A 24,397-nucleotide genomic window follows, 5' to 3' on the forward strand; every position below is an offset into this window, starting at 1 on the left:
GTTTCTCCATTTGTTGACACCCTTTGAAGTTTTATGGTCAAATAAGTGTTGGCCTTTTTACTGCGTTAGGGAAAGGCCCGATTTATTTTTTATCATACTGTCAGAAGGTGAGAAACAACTCTGCTGGCTGAGAAATTACGCTATGCTTGCTGGTTTTCCGTGGTGAAAGGCTTTTATTTCCAGATTCTGTAACGTGCGTGCTATTGAACCGGGCAACAAGTCTGTACTGGCCGGCCAGGGGAGAGCAGGTGGTGCTGCAGACCAAATCTTATATAAAGTGCTCTGTACGGTGTTTTTTTCCAGGTAGCAGTTGTTACAGGGCAGAACAGTTCTAGTCAGCGCTTACACAAGTTGCTTGCTGGCCGCAAGAAGGATCTTGAAGGAATCTAATTCCTCAGGTAAAGAAGTTGTGAGGTTTTACAGACCTGGTTTTACACCATGACTCCCCAGGTTTGAGGACTGCAAGAAAAGGTCTGGGTAAAATGTTCGAGGTGTGTGAGAGGAACGTGTGGACTTTGTGACTGAGGCTGAGGGACAAGTGTCTAGAAGAAAGTCCATACGCTTACTTCTCTCCCTTCTCTTAGGACCAGAAATGTGTTTTTGTTTTATTTTACAGAAATAACAATAAACCACATTCTTTATTTGACTGGGGGAAGTAATCTGCCTGCAGCTGGTGCTGTTACCTCCTCTGGTGACAAAAGGGAGATGGTGACAAACCCCACTGGTGGTTAATGTGAAAACAGCTTTATTAAGGCAGTCAAGAACACTGATTTTTTTTTTTAATTGATCAATACACGGCAGTATCAGTGAATTCTGCATCAGCTCTTGAAAGCAATTTTCTAATCTTTTTGGTCACTTTTATGTAAGAAAGTCTGTTTTCCTCCAGTTTGTGAAAACGTCTTAATTCCTCCAAACGGCAGATACTCTTGAAACATTTCATTATGCAAATGTTGCAGACAAAGCTGTTTGGTATCGTTCTGCCATCTGAACTGTTTGGTTTATAATCTACAAAATGGAAGCCTTTATTTTCAAGGAAAGTGGTTCTTTTCCATAGCCTCTCGATTCCTGGCAGGCTTTCAGGTCAGTTATATAACAAGTGATATGAGGAAGGTCAAGCTGCCAGTGAAGTCAGCCATTTTTTTTCCCTGTAGAAGTTGCACTCAAGTCTGTGATGCATTAATCTGGTATTGAAGGAAACCCCTCACTTTAGGGCATTTTGTTACCTTCCCATAGTGAAATAAAAAGGCAAACGACAGCTTGATTGTGTAAGTAACGCGGGAGTATGTGGCTTTGTGTTTTGTAGGCTTAGTATGTTGCACATCATGTTTTAGCAGATTTAACAGCAGTGCCTGTGGTTACATCTAGGGAAGGATTTGATTAGTGGGGCAGGAACTTCATGGTATTTTGCTGCAGTACACTTAGGTTTTCACAACTCTAATTTAAATGTGGAGCAAGGTTAGTTTATTTGTTTCTACGTACTTATGGCTTTCAAGTTCTTTGCAATCTAGGACAACAGGTGAACTATAATTGCAGTGTTCTTCTAACCCCGAAGCCTCCATATATTTTTCAGGTCACTTTTAAGCAGTTGCTTCCACTACTTTGGAATTCAATGTGCATGTGAATGTTGCTTTTTACAGGGATAAAAGTTTAGTGGGGGTGAAGGATTGCGTGGAAAGGTCTGGGGAAAATAGGGCAATATTGCAGTCTTCTCTTTTGAGTGTGTAAATGGAGGCACGCAGCAAAAATCTACATGTATATCTGTATTTTTGGAGCAGTTATAAATCTAGGGGGATACTGATTACTAATGGTGAGATGTTAAAAATCAACACATTGGCTTTGTCAGTGTAGGCAATAGCTGAGCTGCAATGAACCTAGCTTCTTAAAATAAGCACTTTTTTCTTGAACTGTGTACGGGGATTCTCTTTTTTTAGTTGTGTTAGTATTCAAAGGGTCTGAAAGGCTATACTGGCTCCACTGAGTAGGAAATAAGGATTTCATAATCTGGCTTCAGAAAGAAATTCAGCTGTCAAAACTGTTGGATGTTAATCTCTTGAAAAGTGCTAACACAACAGGTTTGCTGCAATAGAGTGGAGCCTGGTCAGAGTGCCAGAGACGGAAGGGATTTCTTCAGGTGAACATTGATCCAGACAGTCACTGTGCTGTAAGTCTAATTCTTGAGATAACAAGCGTGTGATGGCGTTTGCATTTGAGCTTTTGCATTATGCGTTGCTTCCTCCTGTGACATAACTGAAGTAACTTTCTGGGCCTGCTGTGGAAACTTTTTTTTTTTTTTTTTTTTTGCCCTTGTGGTCCTTGATGGGTAGGAGAGCATTGCCTTTCCTGTTCAGTCACGCATCTGTAACACGTGTTTGTAGGTTAGGCTCTTGCACAGCCACGAAAAGTGAAAGCTGCAAAATTCTTACGCCATGAGTTTAAAATGAAAACAAGAAACATTGGGGAAAAAAATATCTTTTCAAGCTCAAACAAGGAAGCTATGAAGTATGAATTCAGGTTGTTACTGATTCTTCAGTGATGAAGATGAAACATCTACAGCATGAGCTACTTAGGAACAACTCCTGTCATGAAAACTTAGATTTTTCCATCTGCTATCTTTATCATGTTTGCATTTTAAAAGCTTTGTTAGTACATTTATTGTGATTTGCTGTTTTTCTAGGACATGTGGCATGCTCTGTGTCCAGGTTAGCTGCTGCAGTTTGGGTTCCATAACCGTTCAGGTGCTGGGAGACAGACCCAAATGCGTGATGTCTCACTCCAAAGTGTGGAATCCATGGCCTGGGACACATATTCATTTTACAGTAAAGAGCCTGTGCATTTCAGCAGTTTCAGAACTTTGTTTCTTACAGAATTTCTAGGTTGGAAGAGACCTCAAGATCATCGAGTCCAACCTCTGACCTAACGCTAACAATCCCCACTAAACCGTATCCGTAAGCTCTACATCTAAATGTGTTTTAAATACTTCCAGGGATGGTGACTCCACCACTTCCCTGGGCAGCCTGTTCCAATGCCTCACAACCCTTTCGGTAAAGAAGTTCTTCCTAACATCCAACCTAAAACTCCCCTGGCGCAACTTAAGCCCATTCCCCTTCATCCTGTCACCAGGCACGTGGGAGAACAGGCCAACCCCCACCTCGCTACAGCCTCCCTTGAGGTACCTATAGAGAGCGATAAGGTCGCCCCTGAGCCTCCTCTTCTCCAGGCTGAACAAGCCCAGCTCCCTCAGCCGCTCCTCGTAGGACTTGTTCTCCAGGCCCCTCACCAGCTTCGTCGCCCTTCTCTGCACCCGCTCAAGCACCTCCATGTCCTTCTTGTAGCGAGGGGCCCAAAACTGAACACAGTACTCGAGGTGCGGCCTCACCAGAGCTGAGTACAGGGGGACGATCACCTCCCTAGCCCTGCTGGTCACACTGTTCCTGATACAAGCCAGGATGCCGTTGGCCTTCCTGGCCACCTGAGCACACTGCTGGCTCATATTCAGCCGACTATCCACCATTACTCCCAGGTCCTTCTCTGCCTGGCAGCTCTCCAACCACTCATCTCCCAGCCTGTAGCTCTGCTTGGGGTTATTGCGCCCCAGGTGCAGGACCCGGCACTTGGCCTTGTTGAACTTCATGCAGTTGACCTCAGCCCATCGGTGCAGCCTATCCAGATCCTCCTGCAGAGCTTTCCTACCCTCGAGCAGATCGACACACGCACCTAACTTGGTGTCATCTGCGAACTTACTGAGGGTGCACTCGATGCCCTCGTCCAGATCATCGATGAAGATATTAAAGAGGACCGGCCCCAGCACCGAGCCCTGGGGGACGCCACTAGTGACTGGCCTCCAACTGGACTTGACTCCATTTACCACAACTCTTTGGGCCCGGCTATCCAGCCAGTTTCTAACCCAACGAAGCGTGCGCCAGTCCAAGCCACGAGCAGCCAGTTTCTTCCTTCGTGCAAATGCTAGCAGTCTACTTACACTGTAGGTAAAGGATAAACTGTGCTGCCTTTGCCTGTCTTGTGGAATACATCAATGGTGGGAGGAAAACGCAAGTCCTAAGTAAAACGAGGAAGTGAGTTGATTTGCAATGAGTTTGCCCAGTTATTCAGTAAGTCCCAGATAACTGTGAAATTAGCTCCAGATTATGCTTAGCTGCAATTGAGGGAGGGGCAGAAGAATCCTCATGATTCTTGTGATCCTGAAACATGATCACAGTCTGCACAGTCATGATTTTACCATGCACTGACGATGTGCAACACCATGGGAAGCTTATCTCGGTTTTGCAATCTCTGCACTTCTGAAGTATTGGAGACGTGCACAGAGAACAGTGGGACTCCAGTTTATAGAGCAGCTGGCATTAAAAATAGTGAATGATTTGTTCTCCAATACATTGGATTAATTTAAGAATAGAGAAATTTTCTTTGCAGCGTTCTCTTGAGTTTCCTCTGGGTTGAAATTTTGACTTTTGCTTATAAATTCAGTGGCATCAAATGATTTTTTTTCCTTTTTATTTTTTATGTACTTGAGAATAAAGTTTTTCTAGGAGCATTTTTTGTGTCTAGTCAGGTTACAGTGACTGTTTCTTAAAATAGCTATCATAAAGTAGAAATATAGAATAACACAGCTTTTAGCATAGATTGTCTGCTGTTGTTTCCCTTATTCCTCTCATGGGAGAGGCATGACCATAAATTCGTAAACTTTCGACGTGCATTTAAATCAAAATACCTTACAGAATAATTTTTACCATCCATGTTTCAGGGGGGTCTCTGGATGGGGAGGAGACTGCATTTTGGTTGTAGTCTTTGAGTTCACTACTAAGCAAGATTCATAAAAAAAAAAAGTTGAAACCATCCAAGTCGTACTGAGGGTGATCAAGCTAAAGGATGTTACCTGAAGCATTTATTTTGTACAGGTTGCCTAGGGATGATTCCTGTGACTTTCTGACAGCATTTTTCGGTAGATGGCAGGCTTCATAAGATCTGCTTTACTGTGCTTTATCTGTTTCTTTTTAGACAGTGTAGCTGCTTGCTATTTACTGCTATTATGCATTATATCCCAAACCTCATGAATGCTGTTTCGTGTGACTTTATAGGTCTTCATTTTCTTTTCTCCAGCACATTCTGTAACGGGTATGACCTGGAAACATTTTCTGATGTGTGTTTTCTTTAGTTCATGGCAAAGTTCATGACTGTTATGTTGATAGTTCAGCTTTCATTGTGGTACATATTTCCTCTTTTATTCCAAGGCTTTCGTAATCTCAGGAGACCCCTGTAAGAGCTAGTTTTGACCATATACTCATGGCATTTCTCAGTGAGCAGATCTCTTGTCATTTCTGTATTTGACTGAAGTTTCCTTTCTGTAACCCAGTTGCCAAGAAATTCACTGTTAAGTATTTTATTTCAGCGGTGGTGTTTTTCCAAACCATGAAGAAATTCAAGGGCTGGTGAGGATGTGGATCCTCCTCTTTGTTACATTTTAGATTTTGGCCCCCTGCATTTTTTTTGTTTTCAAATATCACTCCACCAAACATACTTTCTCGCTGCCAGCTCTGAGATTTCGTTAGTTTGCCAGAGAAATGTTCTTCAGTGCTGCATTGACTGAGAGTCTTACCAGAGTTCTTTGCTCCTTCTATAGGAGACAGGACAATAGACCTCGCAATTTTGGCACTGGAGGTCAGGCTTTCGAACTGAGAAGTGTGTCTAGTGATCAGATGCTGCTCTTGCAGCAGCAGCCTTTCTGGGTCTTAGGATTTCACTTTTTTTTTTTTTTTTTTCTACTTCTGCATCTTTCTTCCAGAATCCGACCTTTGCAGATGCTCTGGCTCCTGTTGTACTTCTTGTCCAGCGTGCTGGTAAAGTTAAGGAAAAAAAGTCTTTTTTTTTTTGCTATTCTTTTTGAAGAGAGTGCGATTTGCAGGAGTATGATCACTAGCTATGATTTGTTCCCAAGTGAAAGCGTGGGGGGAACTTGAAAAGCTTTTCCACTCGCAGTGCCGTGTTGTCATCGGTTCCAGTGTTCTTCCATCTCAACTTAGAAATTTTTAAGAAGACTTAAGGTAAAATAGGCTTTGGAGGGATTTGGTGCATGGGCTTTGTTTTTCTGTTTGTTGTATGAGCTGTGCCATTAAAACTCAAGTTTTAATTCGGATGGGTTACGTGGTAATGCATAGCTTGCCTTTTGTATTTCATCTGAAAGTGTTAGTTTCTCGTGCTGAACTCCTCCAAATTTAACTTGACTGTCTCTTTCCCTTTGCCATAAGGTTAATGGTCATTAATAGCAACAATAAACAGGAAATTCAGAATTTGTCAGCATTACTTCCTGGGTTGGGGCTGTGCCTCTCTCTGTTCCTGCTGCGCTGCTCGTGCAGGGTTAAACGTGGCTTAGAAAAGTATCAACTTTACCACTCATTAATAGAGGTTTTTGTCTTTTGGTGCAGATTTAATATTGCCTAGCCCTCTAATTAATGATAACGTTTATTAGCTTTAGCTTGGCAGCAGTGCCGAACCAGCCTGTTTACAGAGAAGACTGCTGCCAGAGATCGGCGCTGGCTGGGGACACACCGTCCACGAGTGGCTGTTCGTTTTGATGGCTTCCCATTCTATTTTTTGTCTGCTCCCGGTTTTGTATGTTGGCTTGGTGCTTTTTGAGCTCGGGTTAGATTTCACTTAACCTTTTGGTAGTTGCCCTGCGAACCGCAACGCCGAGGAACAGAGCCGGTCTGCTGCCTGTAAGTGCTCGGAGGCTTTATCTGCCTTTGTTGGGAATAAAGTTCACCGGCGAGTTATAAATCTTCCCGCAGCCCTTCCGAAGTGAACTAGAATTTCAGTTCCTACTACAAGAGTTGCATGTAACTGGAAAAGTAGGTCATTGTGGCAGGGAGTAGTCCAAACAGCGACCGGTTGCTGCAGCAACGACCTACTTTAAGAAACTATTTTTGTTGATTCATATTGAAACGTTCTCCTTACAAACGGTATAAGGAAATGGTCGGGTTGTGAGCAAGGTAGTAAGGAAAGCTGCAGAGTCTGAAGACCTCTCGTTTCTTTAACCCCTCCTTGGTCTTGCCCCATTCACCTTGAAGTTTGGGGATTAAAGCAAATGCTGTTTGTTTTCCTGCAGTTTGACCTCTAACGGGGAGGCTCTGCATAGCAATAATACCTGCCAGCGGGGACTGAGCACGGGGCTGCTTCAGAGGCTGCAAACGCTCCTCTATCACTTTCATCTATAGAAATAGCTTTATAGCACAAAAAAAAATATATCTATATACTTACAGTTTCTTAAAAAAAGAGTATCTATTCTGGAATGCCAGTGCTTTGTCTGCTTGGTGTCCTACTGCTCCTGTTGTTAACTGCTTTGTCTTCAACCAAGGTTACCCACCCACCTTCAGGAGGTGGGCTTGGGGTGGCCTGTCCCATGTCCCCCCCATTTTTGTCTTCTAGCTTGCCGTGCTCCCTTCTGCATCTTCTGTGGTGCTGTCGAGTCTGCTTCTGGCACAAGCAAGCTGGAAAAAATGCACTGATCGTCTGGGGAATGTTGTTTTCCAGCTGCCTACCTTCATTCTTTAAACAGTGAAAGAAAAAGATCTGTGATAGTGGTGGTCTTTGGTAATTTCTTCTTTTCTGAAAGGAATGGGTAGACAGGTAAAAGACGTATGTGTATATATATATAAGTGGTTCTTAAAGGTTTCATTCTTCAGAAAATCATTTCTGAACTACTCTTACTTCAGAGATGAGTGAGCATCACTTCTTATCGTGTAGTACAGTTCAGTGGAACTCTCTAATAGCTTCATTTGGATTAATTAAATTCAGTTGCTTCGGGTGAGGTGTTTTATGTTGGTCCTTGACCTTGGTGTTGGCCCTGCCCTTCACTGAACTGCTGCTGTTGTGGCAGATGAAGAGAGCCTGTTTATCTGGAGGTTATTTGATCTGTGTTTTTTTCTCTCCCCAGCTATTACGCCTTGAACCAACTACATTTCAGTTTCTAGACCAGGGCTTCCAGTACTGAGCTCGAGGCATCTTTTTTGTCAGCTTTAGACTTCGGCCTGGAAGTCCCTGGCAGGGTGAGGCCAGCCACCACCTCTGTTACTGCTCCCAGGCTAAGAAAGCTGGGACAAGGAACGGTATTTCTGGACTGACACAGCTTCATAAGCAAAGCTGCCTCAGTTATTGGGGGATTTTGAGTTTTCTTAAAAACATGATTCTTTCTAAATGTGTGTTTTTCTTAAAAACGTGAGGAGATTTTTCTCCGTTTTTACCTTGTATTCAGATGTAAGTGGCTAATCTCAGTTTTGAAGGACCAGTTCAGAGGCTTTTGGCCTTCATGGCTCCTGAGACTAGCAGTGGGAAGTTAGGGTGATGCTGAATGTCGGGTCAACGTAAGGCCAGCACCACAGAGATGAAATCCAGTCAGTTCTAATGAATACTTTCAGGAATACCTTCAGATATCTTCTCTTCTGTGCATGTAACTGATGTTTGGCATCAGAGAAACCAGGGGCCTTGGAATTGTACCACAGGGACCTGCAATTTATACAGCATAGTTGAGAAATGTTTCTTTCACCCAGTGTCTCTTTTCCTGCTAAAGCTTGAAACTGTGTAAAATTTCATTAGCAGTAATTGTAACCTTAAAAAGGTCACTTGAATATAAAGAAAATGAAAACCTTTGGTAAGTAAAGGAGGGGCAGTATAGAAGGTGTCCTTCTGAATCAGACTGCAAGATGGTATCTGGCTAGGGTGTCCTTATCTCTCTTGCTCTTTTGAAACGAGCCATAGTTGTTATTTTCTCATGGACAGCATGGATTGTGGAGAGTAACGTGGCTGAGCTACTTTATTCAGTGACAGGAATAAAAAGCAGGCCAGCTCTGGTTTAATTACATGAAGCAGCTCATTTAAATAAGAGAACTTGCATACATTAGATAAGGAGCTTTAAATGTGTTTAAATGTGAACATGTCTGTACTGTCAAGTAACCGAGCTCTGAAATTTGCTTCTAGGTCATATTTCCACGGGTCCATGTTGCAAATGCATTTGCTTGCCCCTGAGCTTCCTCTATGGATCCAACAAGTTTCTTTCTGGAAAGAGTCAGCATGAGGAATTGAAAGTCAAGGAATAAGGATGTTCATTTAACAGATTGGAATTAGAGGATTAGAGCAAAATAAAGGCAGAATGCATACATTAAAGAGTGGAAGACTCTAGGGAAGAGGCTTAAGCTGCAAGCCTGTTGGTTTCTTATCACCAGCAGGCTGACCTTTGTAACCAGCAAGTAACTGGAGATGTTTGCTGCCCGTTAAACAGGAATGAGCTTGGATGAGTAATAGTTGTCCTTTGAGTGTGGAGTGCTGATGCAGATCCTTACCAAGAGCAGGTATGCTATTTGCTGCGAAGGAGGGCTCACAAAGTAGGAGCCAAATACAGATTGCTGTTTGGAGAATCTGAATGTCTCCTGTATAGGACAAGAGCCACGTTCTTCCTTATTTTGGGGAGTGCTAGCTTTGAGGTGGAAAGAAGTTATTGAGAAACGAATGATATGGAAGGAAATGCTAGCGTTGTGCCCAGCGTAAGCTAGGTTAGTGTCTTAATATAGTGGTACTGCTTGCTGAAGTTGGCATTTACCCCCCTCCATATGGGAGAAGATCTTTACTGCTTAGCTTCAAAGAAGATCCACTGAAAAGGACTCAGCCTGAAGACATACTGAGATTAAATTTTAAACATTGCTTTCTCCCGATTATTTTTTGAAGCTCCTTCTTTCATCCTTTCCTGAAGAGTTCAATTTATCATGGTGGTGCTGTGTTGTTTTTTTTTTAAGATCCTCTTTCTCAGCTTTCTTAGAAATCATGAATATTCCAGCTGTACTTGGACTTGGGTGCACTTTGTTGTCTTCCCCTATCACAGCTTTGCTTTGGTTTAAAGATAAGAGTTGTAAATGGCGGAGGAAAAAAGGCCAGCGACGCACTTCTTGGTTTGTTTGTGCACGGATCAGCTCGAACTGAGTTACGAAAGATGCCGAAGTCCTGGATTGCACCCTGAAGGAGCCTTTCTTCCTCCAGTGGCTGCAGAGGAGCCCGCAGGAGGCTTGTTAGATCCCGCAGGCAGCTCGCTTCGGGACCTGTTGTTGAATAATGTGAATTTTTTCCTGCTCCCGGGTATAAGCTTGCTATCAAACGTGGCATTGTGTATCTTTTGGGGAAATGGAAGTTGTGTGCGGTATGCACTGCAACACCGTAATGTAATCAGGCATGCCTCTATGTGACCTTGATTTGGTAATAGGAAAATGCTGCCGTGGCCTGCTGCCAAAGGATGCTGTGGAGTGTACATAACACTTAAATCCTGTCTGAGCTTAATCTTCTTATGGTTTCATAAGAATACACTGCTTGCGCTGTCTAAGACGCGTTGGTTGGTGGCAAACAGGAAAATACATTGATAAAATATTAAATATATCAAATTTGAGGTACTTCTCAGTGTCTTACACGGTTTCAGCATTAGATGAAACCTTCCTTCTGACTCCTGTAGCAGCTTATGAGGAATACGTTTACCCAAGTGATAAGGGACTTCATAATGTCCTGACTGAACTTGGGACAAAATAGAAGACGTGTATGAGAGAGAGGCTCAGTCGTGCTCTTCCCATGAATGAAGTTAAATGTGCCATGAGATATTAATGTGATCAGTGTCTAACGCTGTGAACTACGCTCATTCGAATACAAAAAAGCGTGTAATATTTTTATTTAATCTAGTCCTTCACTAACTGTGAAAGACAAAGGAGTATCTGACAGCAAAGTTGAAAAAAATGGAGTAGGAAAATAAATCCAGCAGCCATTAGGCTGCTTAAGGTAATTCTGAGAGACAAAGTCTGGGTGGTGATCAAGTATCCATAAAGCCGCGCGTCTCTTGTTTGACAGTGCTTCCCTTTGTTGGAGAGATTGAGGTTAAGGGCTTGGCTTGAGGATGGTGGTTAGGTAGGAGACATTTTAAAAGATTGGTTCAACAGAAGTTTGGATTGCTGAAATCTGAGCAGTCATAGGTAAAATATGCAGGAAAGAAACGAGATTTAGCACAGTCCTTTTTCACTCGACTCTTTTTGTAACTTCTTCCATAGAATGAGGGAGCCTAACAAAATCACTTCCTCGTGTTGTGGTTGTGAAGTCCAAAATTCCTGCCTTGTCTGAGGTAAATTCCTGAACCTGAATTAGCTCAGGGAAAATCTGAAACTGAAGTTTCTCAATTCCTGATGGTTTAACACCACTGTTCTTGGATGCGAATGGGACCTGAAAGTGAGGTTGTTGTGTCTCAAGTCCCCTCCATTCCCAGTAACTCTCCTCACTTCATACTGGTGAGGATGGTTTCTATGGGGTTAATAATTTCTGGGGTTTCATTGTTCCTAAAAATAACCCCCCCCAAAAGATAAAACCGGGGCCTTAAAAAGCATGTCTAAAACTATCCCTCCTGCAAGTGTCCCCCTAAAGAAAAATGCTACCACTTTAACAGATTGCTACTGACTTCCTACAACCTGTTTTATTATCATCTGTTATTTAATAAATATAAAAATATAATTAATGTAATTACAGTTTGTATCATGTGAACCAGCTCCTGTCAGCCCCTCTTCTGATGCAGCCGTCAGCCCCCCATCAGCCTTCGTGTGGTTGGCAGCAGGGAAGTTTGTGAGGTTTTCTCGGAGCTAGGATTTCATGTAAGAGCCTTGTAAGGAATACAGCCTTCAGAAGGGTTTGTGAAACTTCTAAATATCCTTGGACAACCTGAGAAAATGTGTGTAATGCCCTTTCAGAGTGGTGTTGAAGATGGGTGTGTTTCTCGTGGTTATAACTACTTTGGCACCCTACCTGGGTTACAGTAAGTCGCCTTGTCTCCTTCCGTCACCTGTCACGCACGTACCTTGTACTTCTTGCTAGTGAAATGAACGCTGAGCTTGCCTGATAACATCATCCACGTGTCCTTCTTGTGCCTTTTTAACCAAGCCATATCGTGCACTTTGTGGTTATTCAAGGTGAAGAAGAAAGGGCTTTCTCATTTTGATTTAGGTTGAGAGAAAAGTTGTTTTAAATTGCAGGCTCAGAAACATGCCCCCTTACTATAAAGGGAGATCTAAATAGCTCATAATTGGCGCACTTTGGGGAAAAAGTGTAACAGAGTTCAAGCCCAGCTGTTACTTCACAGCTACTGTGAAGAAACTTTGCTCCAAGAGTTCATATACTGAAATGAGAATACTTTTAACGAGATGGGCGTTCCTGTTTAGGGTCAGCTCACAGGCTAATTTTCAAGTGTGTTAAGCTGAGGAGAGTACATGGTTTTGATGGCTTTGGTGAGAAAGCTCAAAAAAAATCAGCTCTTCAGCCCAGACACAGCAGCTCCTAATTATGTTTTGTTGCCTGCAAGTGGGGAAAATGTCTGCGTGTTCCTGTGAAGCACCCGTGCACGGAGCTGGTCCTTCAGAGCTATCCTCACTCCAAACCCTGTGTTAGCAGTCGCGGGGAAACTCTGGAAAGCCAGTTTTATAACACTCTTCTCTTCTGGCTTGCATAATAATTCACTGTGACGGGGCGTTGAACTGAGAATTACTGTTTCATCCTTTTTCTATCGGTTTGCTTAGTGCGTGTGGGGTGTGTGTGCATGTTGTGCGTATCTTATTACTCCTGCCCTGCCATATACATGTATGTTACAGATGGCTCAGTAACGTGGTAGGATAGGCATTATAATGCCAGGCCCAAACGAGAGAAAGTCCTGGATCCAGAAGCTGTCCCAGGGAGTGAGGATTGAAAATTTCCTTTCACAAAGGCACAGGTTAACGTGTTGGATGAATGCAGGAATTCTGAAAGGCAGAATTTCCTCAAGTTTGATGTAATTTGTCTGGATATAGCTAAAACTAGCTGGCAATTAGCATGCAACTAACCGAGTTGCTGGACGACTTTTCCACATTTTAAGGTATTCAAGAGAAAGAGGAGGCACACACTTTGGTTATGGCAAGTTGCTGATTCAGCCGAATGCCTTGGTGGTGGTTGTATCTAGAAATGGTGGTTTAGGAAGGCCCATTTCTAGCTGAGCAAGGCAAATCTGTGTGAAGGATTTTTGGGGGGACAAATTTTGTTCTCAATTTAACGAGAAAATGCCTTCAGATGCGGTATTGCACAAATCCAGATGGTGAAAATGAAGCTGAGGAGTTGCATTATTTGCTGCACTTCTTGGTAAGCGCATCTGGCCCAGCTGAAAGGTTCAAATGGGCTTACTAAAGGGCAGGTTTATTCCGAGTAATCACTCGTTGTAAGCTGGATCCATGGGCTGAAATTCAAAAGCAGTGCTCTTTTGCATTGTTGTTGCTGCAAATGCCACAGGGTCGCTAGGGTTTAATTTGGTTTTTATCTCCGAACAATGTGCTTGCAGTGCCAGGCATTGCCCAGGCTGGGATTTGGGGTTTTGTTCTGGTTTTGTTCGGCTGGGGGGAGATGGTTTTGTGAAGCTCGTCCCCACGCCCCCTCAGCTCTCCCACTCTCTGCCTACGTATATTTAACAATTTGAGTTTAGACCATTGTTGTTTGTTCTTTTTAAATACATGGAAGAGTTTTATGGAGATGGAAATGCAGGAGTGTGGTACGAGATAGTCGAGAGGTAACAGGAGGTACAGGGAACCAACAAAATAGAGATTAACCAGTATTAAGGGCAAGTTTAGGGTCTTTGGATGTGAATTGAAGACTGGGTCAGTGCATGTAATCTTCTTGAATAGGATTTGGTGCCAGGTCCAGACCAGAAGTTGTATGCTGTGATCAGTTAGCAGGAAAACATTGAGAAAATCAAGGGAACTGAGATGCAGATAGGAAAAAGCTGATCATTTCCTGAGAGGCCAGTTTTTGCTTTGAAATAGTTATGGACATTTCATATGAGCAGTTTCTCTGAATACCTTTTCCCTGTATTCTGTGATTTGAAGCTTAAAATAAAACAAAACCAAATCTTTCCTGTATTATTCCAAAGTCATCTGGGATGCTCTTGCAGTTTGTCTTGATAGAGAGAGATTTGTGAAGTCGATGTGAACACACGTGTTCCTTGGGAGCAGCATGGAGGTGGGTGAGAGTAAAGAGAGACTGTAATTCTGGGTTTAAAAACAAAAATAAATGAAGCTGTGCTTTCCAAAGTTGATGTGGAAGTGACTTAGGGCCCGAATTCTCTTTAATGGAAGCAGATGTGACTGTAGGTTAGGTTGTATCACTGAAATGACTACTGCATGGTTTCTAATGGGGTATACACAAGTTTCTTTTTAAACACTGCATAGCTTCCTCCATGGTCTCACTACCCTGCTGTTGTTTCAACCCAAAATTTAGCACAGGGAGAGAATTAGGTGTTTTGGTTTCATCCCAGTCCATAGACGCCCTAGTTAGCTCAGGCTTTGGAGGACACCACCACCATCATAAGCAGGAACGCCCAGCAGAGAGTTTGACCAGCTCCTGATGAGATCTCCTTTTTATTCTCCACTTTTTTTTTTTGGTCTTCCCCAAAACAACCTGCACCCATCATTACCTTTAGTTCCTGACCCCACCAGTAATTCTTTGTGCACGTGGACCTGTCTCAACATCCCTTCTGCAACTGCCTGTTCCCCTTGAACCCTTGCAGGCTTGCAGCATCCCGCTCCCTCCCTGTTCCTCTTCTCTCTGCTGGCTTGTTTGTTAAAAATCCCGGTGAAGTTATAGCCCACGTGTGTGGCACTCCTCGTTATACAGAGGGGTATTTTTAGAAATGAAGGCCAGAGGGTCAGTCATGACCATCTAGTCCTCTGGTAATGCTGTTTTTAGAAACAGTTCGGGCTGCTGTGTTGTAAGGGAGCCTTGGATTAAGTTTCGTAGCAGTATGCCAACAGCTGATTGTCTGCTTTTCTGCTGTGGTGTGCTGCTTTTTTGGGGGTGAAAAGACACTCCTTGCTTTGGTTAAGGCTTGAGTATGTTTTTAGCCAATTCCAGAACTGAATAGCGTTGAAGTAAAAACTTAAATGAGTTTTTTTTTTTTTTTGAATCACATGCCATTGGGTATATTTAAGCTATTGAACTACTACAAGCCTAGTGTAATTAGGACGTGAACATGCATGTGTGCGTCACCGAAATCTGCACTAAATACTGAAGATCTGATAATCTTTGTTGGGTTGTTCCTCATAGTTCCCTTCTTCTACTGTAAAATTGTCTGGTCTGCCTCAGAAAGTCAATGTTTCTTTACGCTTCTTTGCAGGTTTCTGCTTCAGTGTCTTGAGGATCTTGATGCCAATCTACGGAAACTGAACTCACGCTTGTTTGTAATTCGTGGACAGCCAGCAGATGTTTTCCCCAGACTTTTTAAGGTAAATGTTAGAAATGCATACAAATTAACGTAGAGGGTTTTTTTCACCTTGCAGTTGGTTTGTCTATAAATATAACTGCTAAACTTGTTTCAGCTAGGAATATTTCTTCTATGAGCATCCCTCAATGCAAGTTGCTATCTATGCAAATCCTTAACGTACTGCTGCAATTTCTCTTTCAGGTTTCTTTTAATTATTTGGATTTTGCACCCCCCTCTAAGGTGCATACCACCAACTAAACTGGGTTCCTCTTAGACCTCACAGTTCTTGTTCTTTTTCTCTCCAGAAATATGACTAATTTCTAATGGATTCCTAACTGTAGGTGCTGTGTGTTACCAAGTTTTCCTTTCCAAGTTTCTTTTAAAATACAGAAACATAGTTCTGTGCACGTGAATACAGCTTCAAAGCCTGACCTGTAAGAGCTGTGCTTTATTTAGGCCGGTTCTCTGGTGTGGTAACTTCTTGGCAATTAAAAGTGGTTTGATTCTTTTTTTTTTTTTTTTTTTTTTTTGGTAGTAATAGGCTTAGTTTGTTTTTTTTTTTTTAAAGGCAGGGGGCAGGGTTGTCTGTTCAATTTTTAAGTATTATTCTTGCCTAGTATCTATGTGGCCGAGTTTTATTCTGAAGTGTAGTATATACTTGGTAACCTGCAGTTGTTCTTGATGTAGAGAATGGTAAAGTTGAACTTAAAATTGAAAATTCTCAACTTTAATTTGCTCTGATGCCTGTTCTTCACAGACTATTTAATAATATCAAAAGGCAATTTATAATTAAAGTTTTAGGCTTTTGCAGGAAAGGGTCTTATTGAACAAATTAAAACTGAGGGATTGCTACTGATACTAATTCATCTTACCTGGATAATAGTGTACCGAAGATGATAACACTATAATAGGATAGTAAAAATGAACATTTTGCAAATTGATTTTTCAAAGTTTTGTGGAATGACTGAGTTGAGGTGATGGAAATGAGCAAGATGGGGGGTAAATAAAATCTGTTTTTCCAAAGAGACTGTCTATTTGATAAGTTGAATTCTCAAGTCTGTAACACCAAGCTGTTAAAATTAAAAAATAAATAAATGGATTTGGTCTTCACTCTTGTCCTTTAATTGCGAAAGTGCTGCTTGGTTGATACTCCAGCTGGTCTTTGCTTGGTTTCCACTCAGTGAAGAACTTCCTGCAGGAGCACTGGGATGTTAGTTGCTGCTTGCAGCCCACCTGGGAATTCAAAGTGGTCATTACCTTCCTAACACACTGATTGCATTTATTGGGGACAAAGATCTTGATGCTTTGTGTGTAGCTTCTAGGTTTGAGACACCGACGAGAAGTTTTCCTACATTCTTCAGTGGCCACTTTGACAACTGCTGGTTTTTCTATTCTTAATGGCATCAGAGTGCTGCGCTTTCAGAACGTTATTTAACTGCTGAGAAGGAAATGAAGATAACTTGTCATGCAAATAGTATTCAAAGAATGTTCACGTCTGTTTGTCTTCTGGTTCCTCAAATTGCCAAGAATTGTCTTTGTTGTATGTCATTTTCCTCATTGTGCAAAGCACACATACAGATGGTTTTTTGCCTGAAAGAGGATAACTTCAGGCAAATAATGGTAGGACATGGTGGAACTTCTGTAAACCCTTGTGTCAGAATTCCCAGCGTAGATGCTGGTTCCTGGGTGGGGAATGAATATTTCACAGTTGTTTGATAGATATCTCATTTTCACAGGCTGAAGAACAATTTGTTCAGAAGACAGAGCACTGATCTAATTTTATCTTTGCAAAAGACCTCAAGGACTCCTGGGATGTTTCATAGAGATAAATAATTGTTTGCTTTTTTCTTTCCCACCCACTTAGAATCCCTCAGTGGAGCTTTGCACCCTTTACATCTCTGAATTCAGTGCTGTGTGTTGTCAGCAATGCTAGCTAATAGTGCTGCTGATAGCACCAGCAGCTTGTCATCTTGTGGAGAAGTGCACAGAGACAATATTTTTACCAGTGAATTCTGCAGGTCTTTGCAAAATTATTTTAGATTTATTTTGTTGAAGTAACTTGAGAAAGGTGTTGCCATCTGACTGCAGGGATTCAAATTCCATTAGTAGTGGACATCCATGTCGTACCTGTTGGTTAACTTAAACCAACCAAAATTTGATGGGTTCTTGCCTTATTCTCTTCAATTTATTCCAGCCTGTTCTTTATCTTTGGTGCTTTGGGACTGACTTGAAGAAAACAGAATCGGGTCAATCTCTAATTCGTTAAATGCATCAGTGTTGCTAAAAGCATCCATCACGCAGAGCAGAGTGACTTGTGTCCTTGGTGTAAGTGCCTGGCTCATGCTAACGTGATCTGGGTGTGATCACATCACACCTGTGTCAAAGTTCCTTGGCTCCTTGTGTGATGTGGCTCTGCTCCTTGGACACAATTTTCATGGCTTCCCTTTCAGTGTGCCAGAAGAAAGAAGGAAAATCAGGGAAAAAATGCTGCAAATGGTCGGGTAGTGGTTTTACACAACAAAAGGAAAAATAAATGTTGCATAAAGGTGTGGGAGGTTGCTAAGGGGTTCAGGGCCTGCTGGGTCATTGCTGGCAGACTTTGGGGTGGAAAGAGCCAAGCACTCCATAGGATGTGTGGATAGACCACCAGGACTTTACCTGGGCCTCATCTAGGAGAGAGCTAGAGGGTCCAGAAGTGAAGCAGCACCCTGGGTGAGCAGCGTTGAGTACCCTTGTCTCTGGTGTAAATCCAGTTGTCTGAAATAGTCTGGCTGGTAGGTTTAAATCACCTGATTACGAGATCTGGGATTAGAAAAGTGTTCCTCTGAGTTTCATTGGCAGGGTGGCTTTCTAGGATCATTGGTGCATTACCACCTTACCAGTTTCCTCCTGTTGCACAAAGCATAGTCCCTAGTGGAGCCTTTCTTCAGTTCTTTTCCCCCATCTGTTACTGCTGGCTTGGTGGCAGCACCTGTGGGTAAAATTAAATGGCCTGTGACATCAAGGATGTTAGGCTTGATGGCATCCTCTTCTTGAGAGACAAATGTTTTGACCTTTAATTGAGAATTGGAAGACTTTCCTGTTGGGGATTTGGAACAGGAAGGGAAAATGTGTGGTGGTGTCTGGTTTTGGAGAGGGGGGAAATAGTTGCTGCTCCACTGCACTCCCCCTTTTCTGGGAAGAATCCGGTTACCTCTGAATTAGTTTCTCTCCAAAAACTTCAGCTCTGCTGTTAAAGCTGACAGGCACATGTGAAAAGCTTTTCTGCAGGGCAAAGTACTGTTGTGGGAGAATGTCCAGGAGGCAGCCTGCGTCATACTTGCCTTCTGTTATGTCTCTTAAGCTACATGGATCCTGAATTGAGAGCTGAGCTTTAAAAACTTTCACAGACGTGTAATGGGATGGATAAATAAAGGCTTCTTTGTGCATGATTCCTCTTTAGAAGCCAAAGTGTTGGGCTTTAGTTTTGGGAGTCTGTACCTACCTAAATCTGTTTTGCACCTTTGTGTACTTCTGACAGCTATCCCCAGAGGGTAGCTGTGTTGCATCCTGTCCTTCCCGTTCTCCTTGCCCTCCCCCTCCATCAAGCAGCTGACTTGCTGAAGGACCACGTATTTATTTTGTGTTTCAGGAATGGAACATTGCGAAACTTTCAATTGAATATGACTCTGAACCATTTGGGAAGGAGAGAGATGCAGCAATTAAGAAGCTGGCTAGTGAAGCTGGAGTGGAGGTCATTGTTCGAATTTCCCACACGTTATATGACCTAGACAAGTAAGTTACCATTATCTCTGGTCTTAGAAAGAAAAAAGGTATGCAGGATTTGCTTAGATAGTGTTACTTTCTGTGCAGAGTGCTTTAGAGTTAGCAAGACTACAAATTACTTTCATGTTTTTTATCCATTTGTCTATCCGTGCAAATTTTATTACGTACTGAGTAGAATTTTGGAACTCCAAAATTGATGCAGAAAACTGAATTATAGCTTTGACTTCTGGGTTCTTTTGAAAATAATGGTTAATTATCTGACTTCATAGTGAGGTGGTTCAAACACCTTTAACTTCTCACAACTGGTGTCTGCTTTTGTTAGTTGTTTGGTTAGTTTAGATTTTTCTGTCTTTGTCGCTTGTTTGTACGCAAGTTAGCAAAAAGTTCTTAACTTTTGAAGAGCTGCTTCCTCCCAGTTCTGTATCCAATAACTCATTGGGGATTGTTTGATACCCCTGTGTTGCATTACCTAATGTGTTGTTTATAGTTTGCCAGAGATCTATTTAAATGGATTAGTATTAGCTTCCTATTATAGAAACATAATCTGCAAACTGTTCGAAAGTATGACTTGGCTTCTCTTGACATTGAGTAATTTATTGTGGTAGATGCCAGTTTTCTTCTGTTAGAAGCCACATGTATGAGAGGCAGCTAAACATACGAGAGGACAGGGAATTCTTCCACTGTTTAAGATGAAAAATTCTCTCTCCCCCAATGCCCTCTTCCCCCACACCTGAAGCTTTCTTGTTTCCAAGATTGCAGATGTATTTAAAGATTGACAAAGCAGAATATGGAAACAGCTCTCTTTTCAATACCAGAATAGAAAAATGCATTTTTATGCAAATAGCATAGTCTAATAAAGATACACCCAACCCACCTACGTAGCTGTGGTCTTTCATCTGCTTGGTTGATCTGTATCTTTCTTTGCCTCAAGCTGTCTGTGTTCATTACAGGGGGACTTTCCTCAACCCAGGAGTTAAAAATAATTGATTTGGTTATTAAGAGTTGATTTATGTCTCCCTGGTGGAGGGAAAAAGGGCGGTGTAAAGTTAAGGTTGAAACCGTCTGAATTACCATGAGTATCTGTTTTTCTTTATAGCATGCTAGAGGCAGGTAAAAATTTCTTCTCCACATGTGTATAGGTGTGTATGTTTTATACAATTTGCACAATAAATGTATATAAAAAACATATTTTTACAATGCATTGTAATATGCCGTTGTCTGACATACCTCTTGTCTTTTTCTTTCCTTTTTTTTTTTTTCTTTTTTTTTTTTTTTTTTTAACTCCAGAATCATAGAATTAAACGGAGGACAGCCACCTCTTACTTACAAGCGATTCCAGACTCTAATTAGTAGAATGGAACCGCTGGAGATGCCAGTAGAGACCATAACCCCCGAAGTAATGGAAAAATGTACTACTCCGGTTTCTGATGACCATGACGAGAAATACGGTGTCCCATCACTTGAAGAGCTAGGTATGTTCTGAGACTGCTTAGACATTGTGCAACAAGAAAGATGTAATCTATCACTGGAAGCATAATACTTAATAAATAAATAAATAAAAATAACCACAGGAGAGAGGGTCTGTTTATGGTTAATTGTTAAACTGATGCCAATTGTGACATACAAATCGAACAAGAAAAGGATAAAGAGCTCTGTACATCTTAACTGCTGTTTTTTTAATGGTAGGCCAGATAGTTTAAACTGCCCTACGTACTGCTTAGCATCCCGTAGTGCAGCATAGCTATTCTGATGATACCAAATCATCATCAACAAACTAATACAAAGTGAAGTATTAAAGATTATTAAATGTATTTGGTATCCTCGTGCTTCATGTCACTGATCTGACCCTTTACAGTTACAGCTCTTGTCTTGTAATGCCAAAAAAATCACAATAAAGCAAGTAATTATTCTAGAAGATTCTAAAAAATCTCTTGTTTCTGTAAATGTTGAGAAATATTATCAAGCTATAATATTTTGATTTCCTACCAGCTCCCCACTTAAAAAGCAAACAGATGTGGTATGACTACTAAATCTTTAACAAAAGAGTCTGGACAGATTTTGGCTGTGCTCTTGCAGCTCTGTCTAGTCTGTTTGAATTCTCTTACAACAGACTTTGCTTTTAAAGCCTTTTTAAGAAAGGAGGGTCTTACTAAACTGTACGTGGACATGTTATCTCATGTTCCTGGTGAACAGCATTTTGAAGGTGAAAAGAGGGGAACGAAGTCTTACCTTCTCTTCTTTCTTCTGCAGCAGAAGTACTTATTTATCATCAAATTGACCATAATCCCAATCTGTTATTTATGTCAAGGTCAATGAAATGAGTGTATTAGTTCTGAAGATCGCATGCCTGCTTTTAATGCAATGCAAAAAGTTTTCAAGCATTCTGTAAATTATAACAACAATTCTTGCTTCTTAGTAGTATTAAAAAAAAAATGAAACTTGCGGTTTAGCCCAGATATTGCAGAGCTGGAAATGTGAACATAATTTGGAAAATGAAAGTTTTCTTTCTTTGTGCCAAAACAAAAGTGCAATTAATAAAGGTAATTCAGTATTAAGCTTGATAATGGAATATAAAAACTGCTTTTTTCTGCAAGTTAGAGGTGTTGAATGGGCTTTGATAAGACTTGATTGTGTACTGTTACAAGACTTGTACTTTGCCACATGTCCAACTTAAGGCTATGCTCAGGGTATAATAAAATGTCACCGAGTGTCAATATGCCAGAATTTTATTGCCCTACAGTAGAGGCAAACAAGGAATTTCTTTGTTTTAATTTGTTTTTCAGGTTTTGACACAGATGGTCTGCCTTCTGCAGTATGGCCTGGGGGAGAAACAGAAGCTCTCACACGACTGGAAAGACATTTAGAACGAAAGGTATGTTTCAAATCATTGCAGATATGACATACCTGGAAAACATAGTTGCCCTTTGCAATGAAATGTAAAAGGAATTGGGCAAGAAGTTTAAAAAAACAAACAAAAGCAAACCTATACTCAAGGCCTTTATATAATAATGTAAATCAAGTTGCTGTTTTGTAGTTTTAAAAGATAGGTTTTCTCTTAAATTTTGGAGAAAGTCTGTCATTTCGTACTTTGAAGAATTGAACTGTTTTTTCTTTGGAAGTTACTTTATGTGAAACATAGTTCTTACCCCTTTTGAAAGGGGATTCCTCTGAAATATAATGTCCTGTTAGTTCTCTTGGTTTCCTTTATATTTAAAGAAAGGATAGCTGGTTCTGGGAAACGTGTCTTCTGCATCGGGGTGAATTATCTTCTAGAGGCTCAACTCATTCAGGAGGAACCCCTTGAATGTTTGATTGCTTTATCTTGGATCTAAGATAGTGTGATCACCTGTCTAGTGTCTGGATTCAGTTATAGACAGTGCACAATTTCTCTCTTCATGTTTTTTTTGCTACCTACTCTGTAGACTGATATTGCTGTGTTTTGGATTTTTTTTTAAGGCTTGGGTAGCAAACTTTGAAAGGCCACGAATGAACGCAAATTCCCTTCTGGCAAGCCCTACTGGGCTTAGTCCCTACCTCCGCTTTGGCTGTTTGTCTTGTCGTCTCTTTTATTTCAAGCTAACGGACCTGTACAAAAAGGTATGATTTCTACATGGATAACTGCACGTTCATAGATTACATAGATTTATTGATTTATTTTTTTTTCCTTACCTTCTCCTAATAAAATGTTTTCCTTTTGATGCTGATCTCCAGGTAAAAAAGAACAGCTCCCCTCCCCTCTCCCTCTATGGCCAGCTGTTATGGCGTGAATTTTTCTACACAGCGGCGACTAACAATCCACGGTTTGATAAAATGGAGGGGAATCCTATCTGTGTTCAAATTCCATGGGATAAAAATCCCGAGGCTTTGGCCAAGTGGGCAGAAGGCAGGACAGGTTTCCCTTGGATTGATGCAATTATGACGCAGCTTCGTCAAGAAGGCTGGATTCACCATTTAGCGCGGCATGCTGTGGCATGCTTTTTGACTCGAGGTGACCTCTGGATTAGTTGGGAAGAAGGAATGAAGGTATTGTTTCTCTTCCTTGCATTTTAACATTGAAGCCTCAGATACACTACACAGTAATGGTATCCACAAAATGACTAAGCTGAATATGACGCCTTAAACTGCGGACAAAATTAATCAGTTCTGATCAAACCAGTGGCAGAAACGTTTTTGCCTACTGAGTACACCTTTATATTAGAGTGTTTTGTGCAATCAGAACAGGTCTGCAATTCTTCTAAATTGGATATTTCTTCTGAAGTCTTGACAAGTAAGTATGGTTTACTCCTGTAACTGGAACTTCTTTCCAGTTGTATTGCATGCACAGTTTCTGTTCACATCTTGTTTGCTTCCCTGCTAAGAAAGAACACATGAATTCAAGGGGAAAAAAAACTAATAGTTAAGTGTCTTTTCAGACACTTCTGGCCGTTCACCTAATGTTAGAAGTGTAAGTATAGGCAAGTGATTTAGCTGTAGTTTCAGTGCAATTAATTCCATGGAAGTGTCCAGGAAATGTTGAAGTTCAAAGTGCAAATGTCAGTCTTCTGAAGAAAAGAATGGAGAAATTTCATCTTAGCATTTGAATCAGTTTTACTTTTTTTCTGGAAGGACGGCATTTGTTTTACTAAATGATAATAATCAATACAAAATAGTTCTTTATTTCTGAAGTTTAAAAAATAATTTACTTGCTATCATGGTTTTAACTTCACATTTATGTATGTATATAATCTTAGGAAACTTCACCTTGCTCCACAGATCAGCTGCAAATAAACATGTTCCATTTAAAATAAATAAATAAGTCTCGGTTACACAACAACTAAGCTGTCTTAGGAATTTTCCTCCTGCAGTTCATAGATACAGACATTGAAGATAAACATGCATAGGTAATTCAGCCAAATGAAGAAACTGTATTACAGATGAGTGCCAACTTTTTCCTATTCTTGAAATAATACAGATGTATGGGGGACCAGACTTGTGCAGTGGAAGGATATTTAGTTCGTATGTCCCTAGCTAGCAAAAGTTAATCTGGCTTTCCAAGGAAATGTTATTTCTGAAGTCTTATGACATGGCAGCATCTAGTGGAATAGTTGTGTGCTAGCATTTAGCATTCAGCTAAAGATCTTATGTTATAGGTTGTTTACTTAAAAATAAATAAATAAACAAAATAAAATTGTTTTGAATAATAGGGTTTTTCTTACTAGTAGTTGCAGATACATAGGCAATGTTACTTTTGTAATATTCATGGTATACTGTAGTATGAATGCTGTCACGAACATATCTAGAGAGAGAAATCCTTGTTCAACAGTATTGCCTTATTGAGACTATTTTGGAAAAAATACT

General features: G+C 41.1%; 1 protein-coding gene across 1 annotated transcript in view; it reads left to right on the top strand.

Moving 5' to 3' along the window:
* CRY1 (cryptochrome circadian regulator 1) overlaps positions 1–24,397 on the top strand; it is a 37,791-nt gene that overhangs the window by 5,069 nt on the left and 8,325 nt on the right. Inside the window, exons 2-7 of the mRNA XM_084292360.1 lie at positions 15,209–15,317; positions 18,927–19,069; positions 20,348–20,532; positions 21,844–21,932; positions 22,517–22,657; positions 22,772–23,083. Coding sequence (XP_084148486.1) covers positions 15,209–15,317; positions 18,927–19,069; positions 20,348–20,532; positions 21,844–21,932; positions 22,517–22,657; positions 22,772–23,083 — 979 coding nt within the window. The remainder of the gene's footprint in view (positions 1–15,208; positions 15,318–18,926; positions 19,070–20,347; positions 20,533–21,843; positions 21,933–22,516; positions 22,658–22,771; positions 23,084–24,397) is intronic.

The sequence above is a fragment of the Netta rufina genome, assembly GCF_964035555.1.
Source record: "Netta rufina genome assembly, chromosome: 1".
Taxonomy (NCBI): Eukaryota; Metazoa; Chordata; class Aves; order Anseriformes; family Anatidae; genus Netta; species Netta rufina.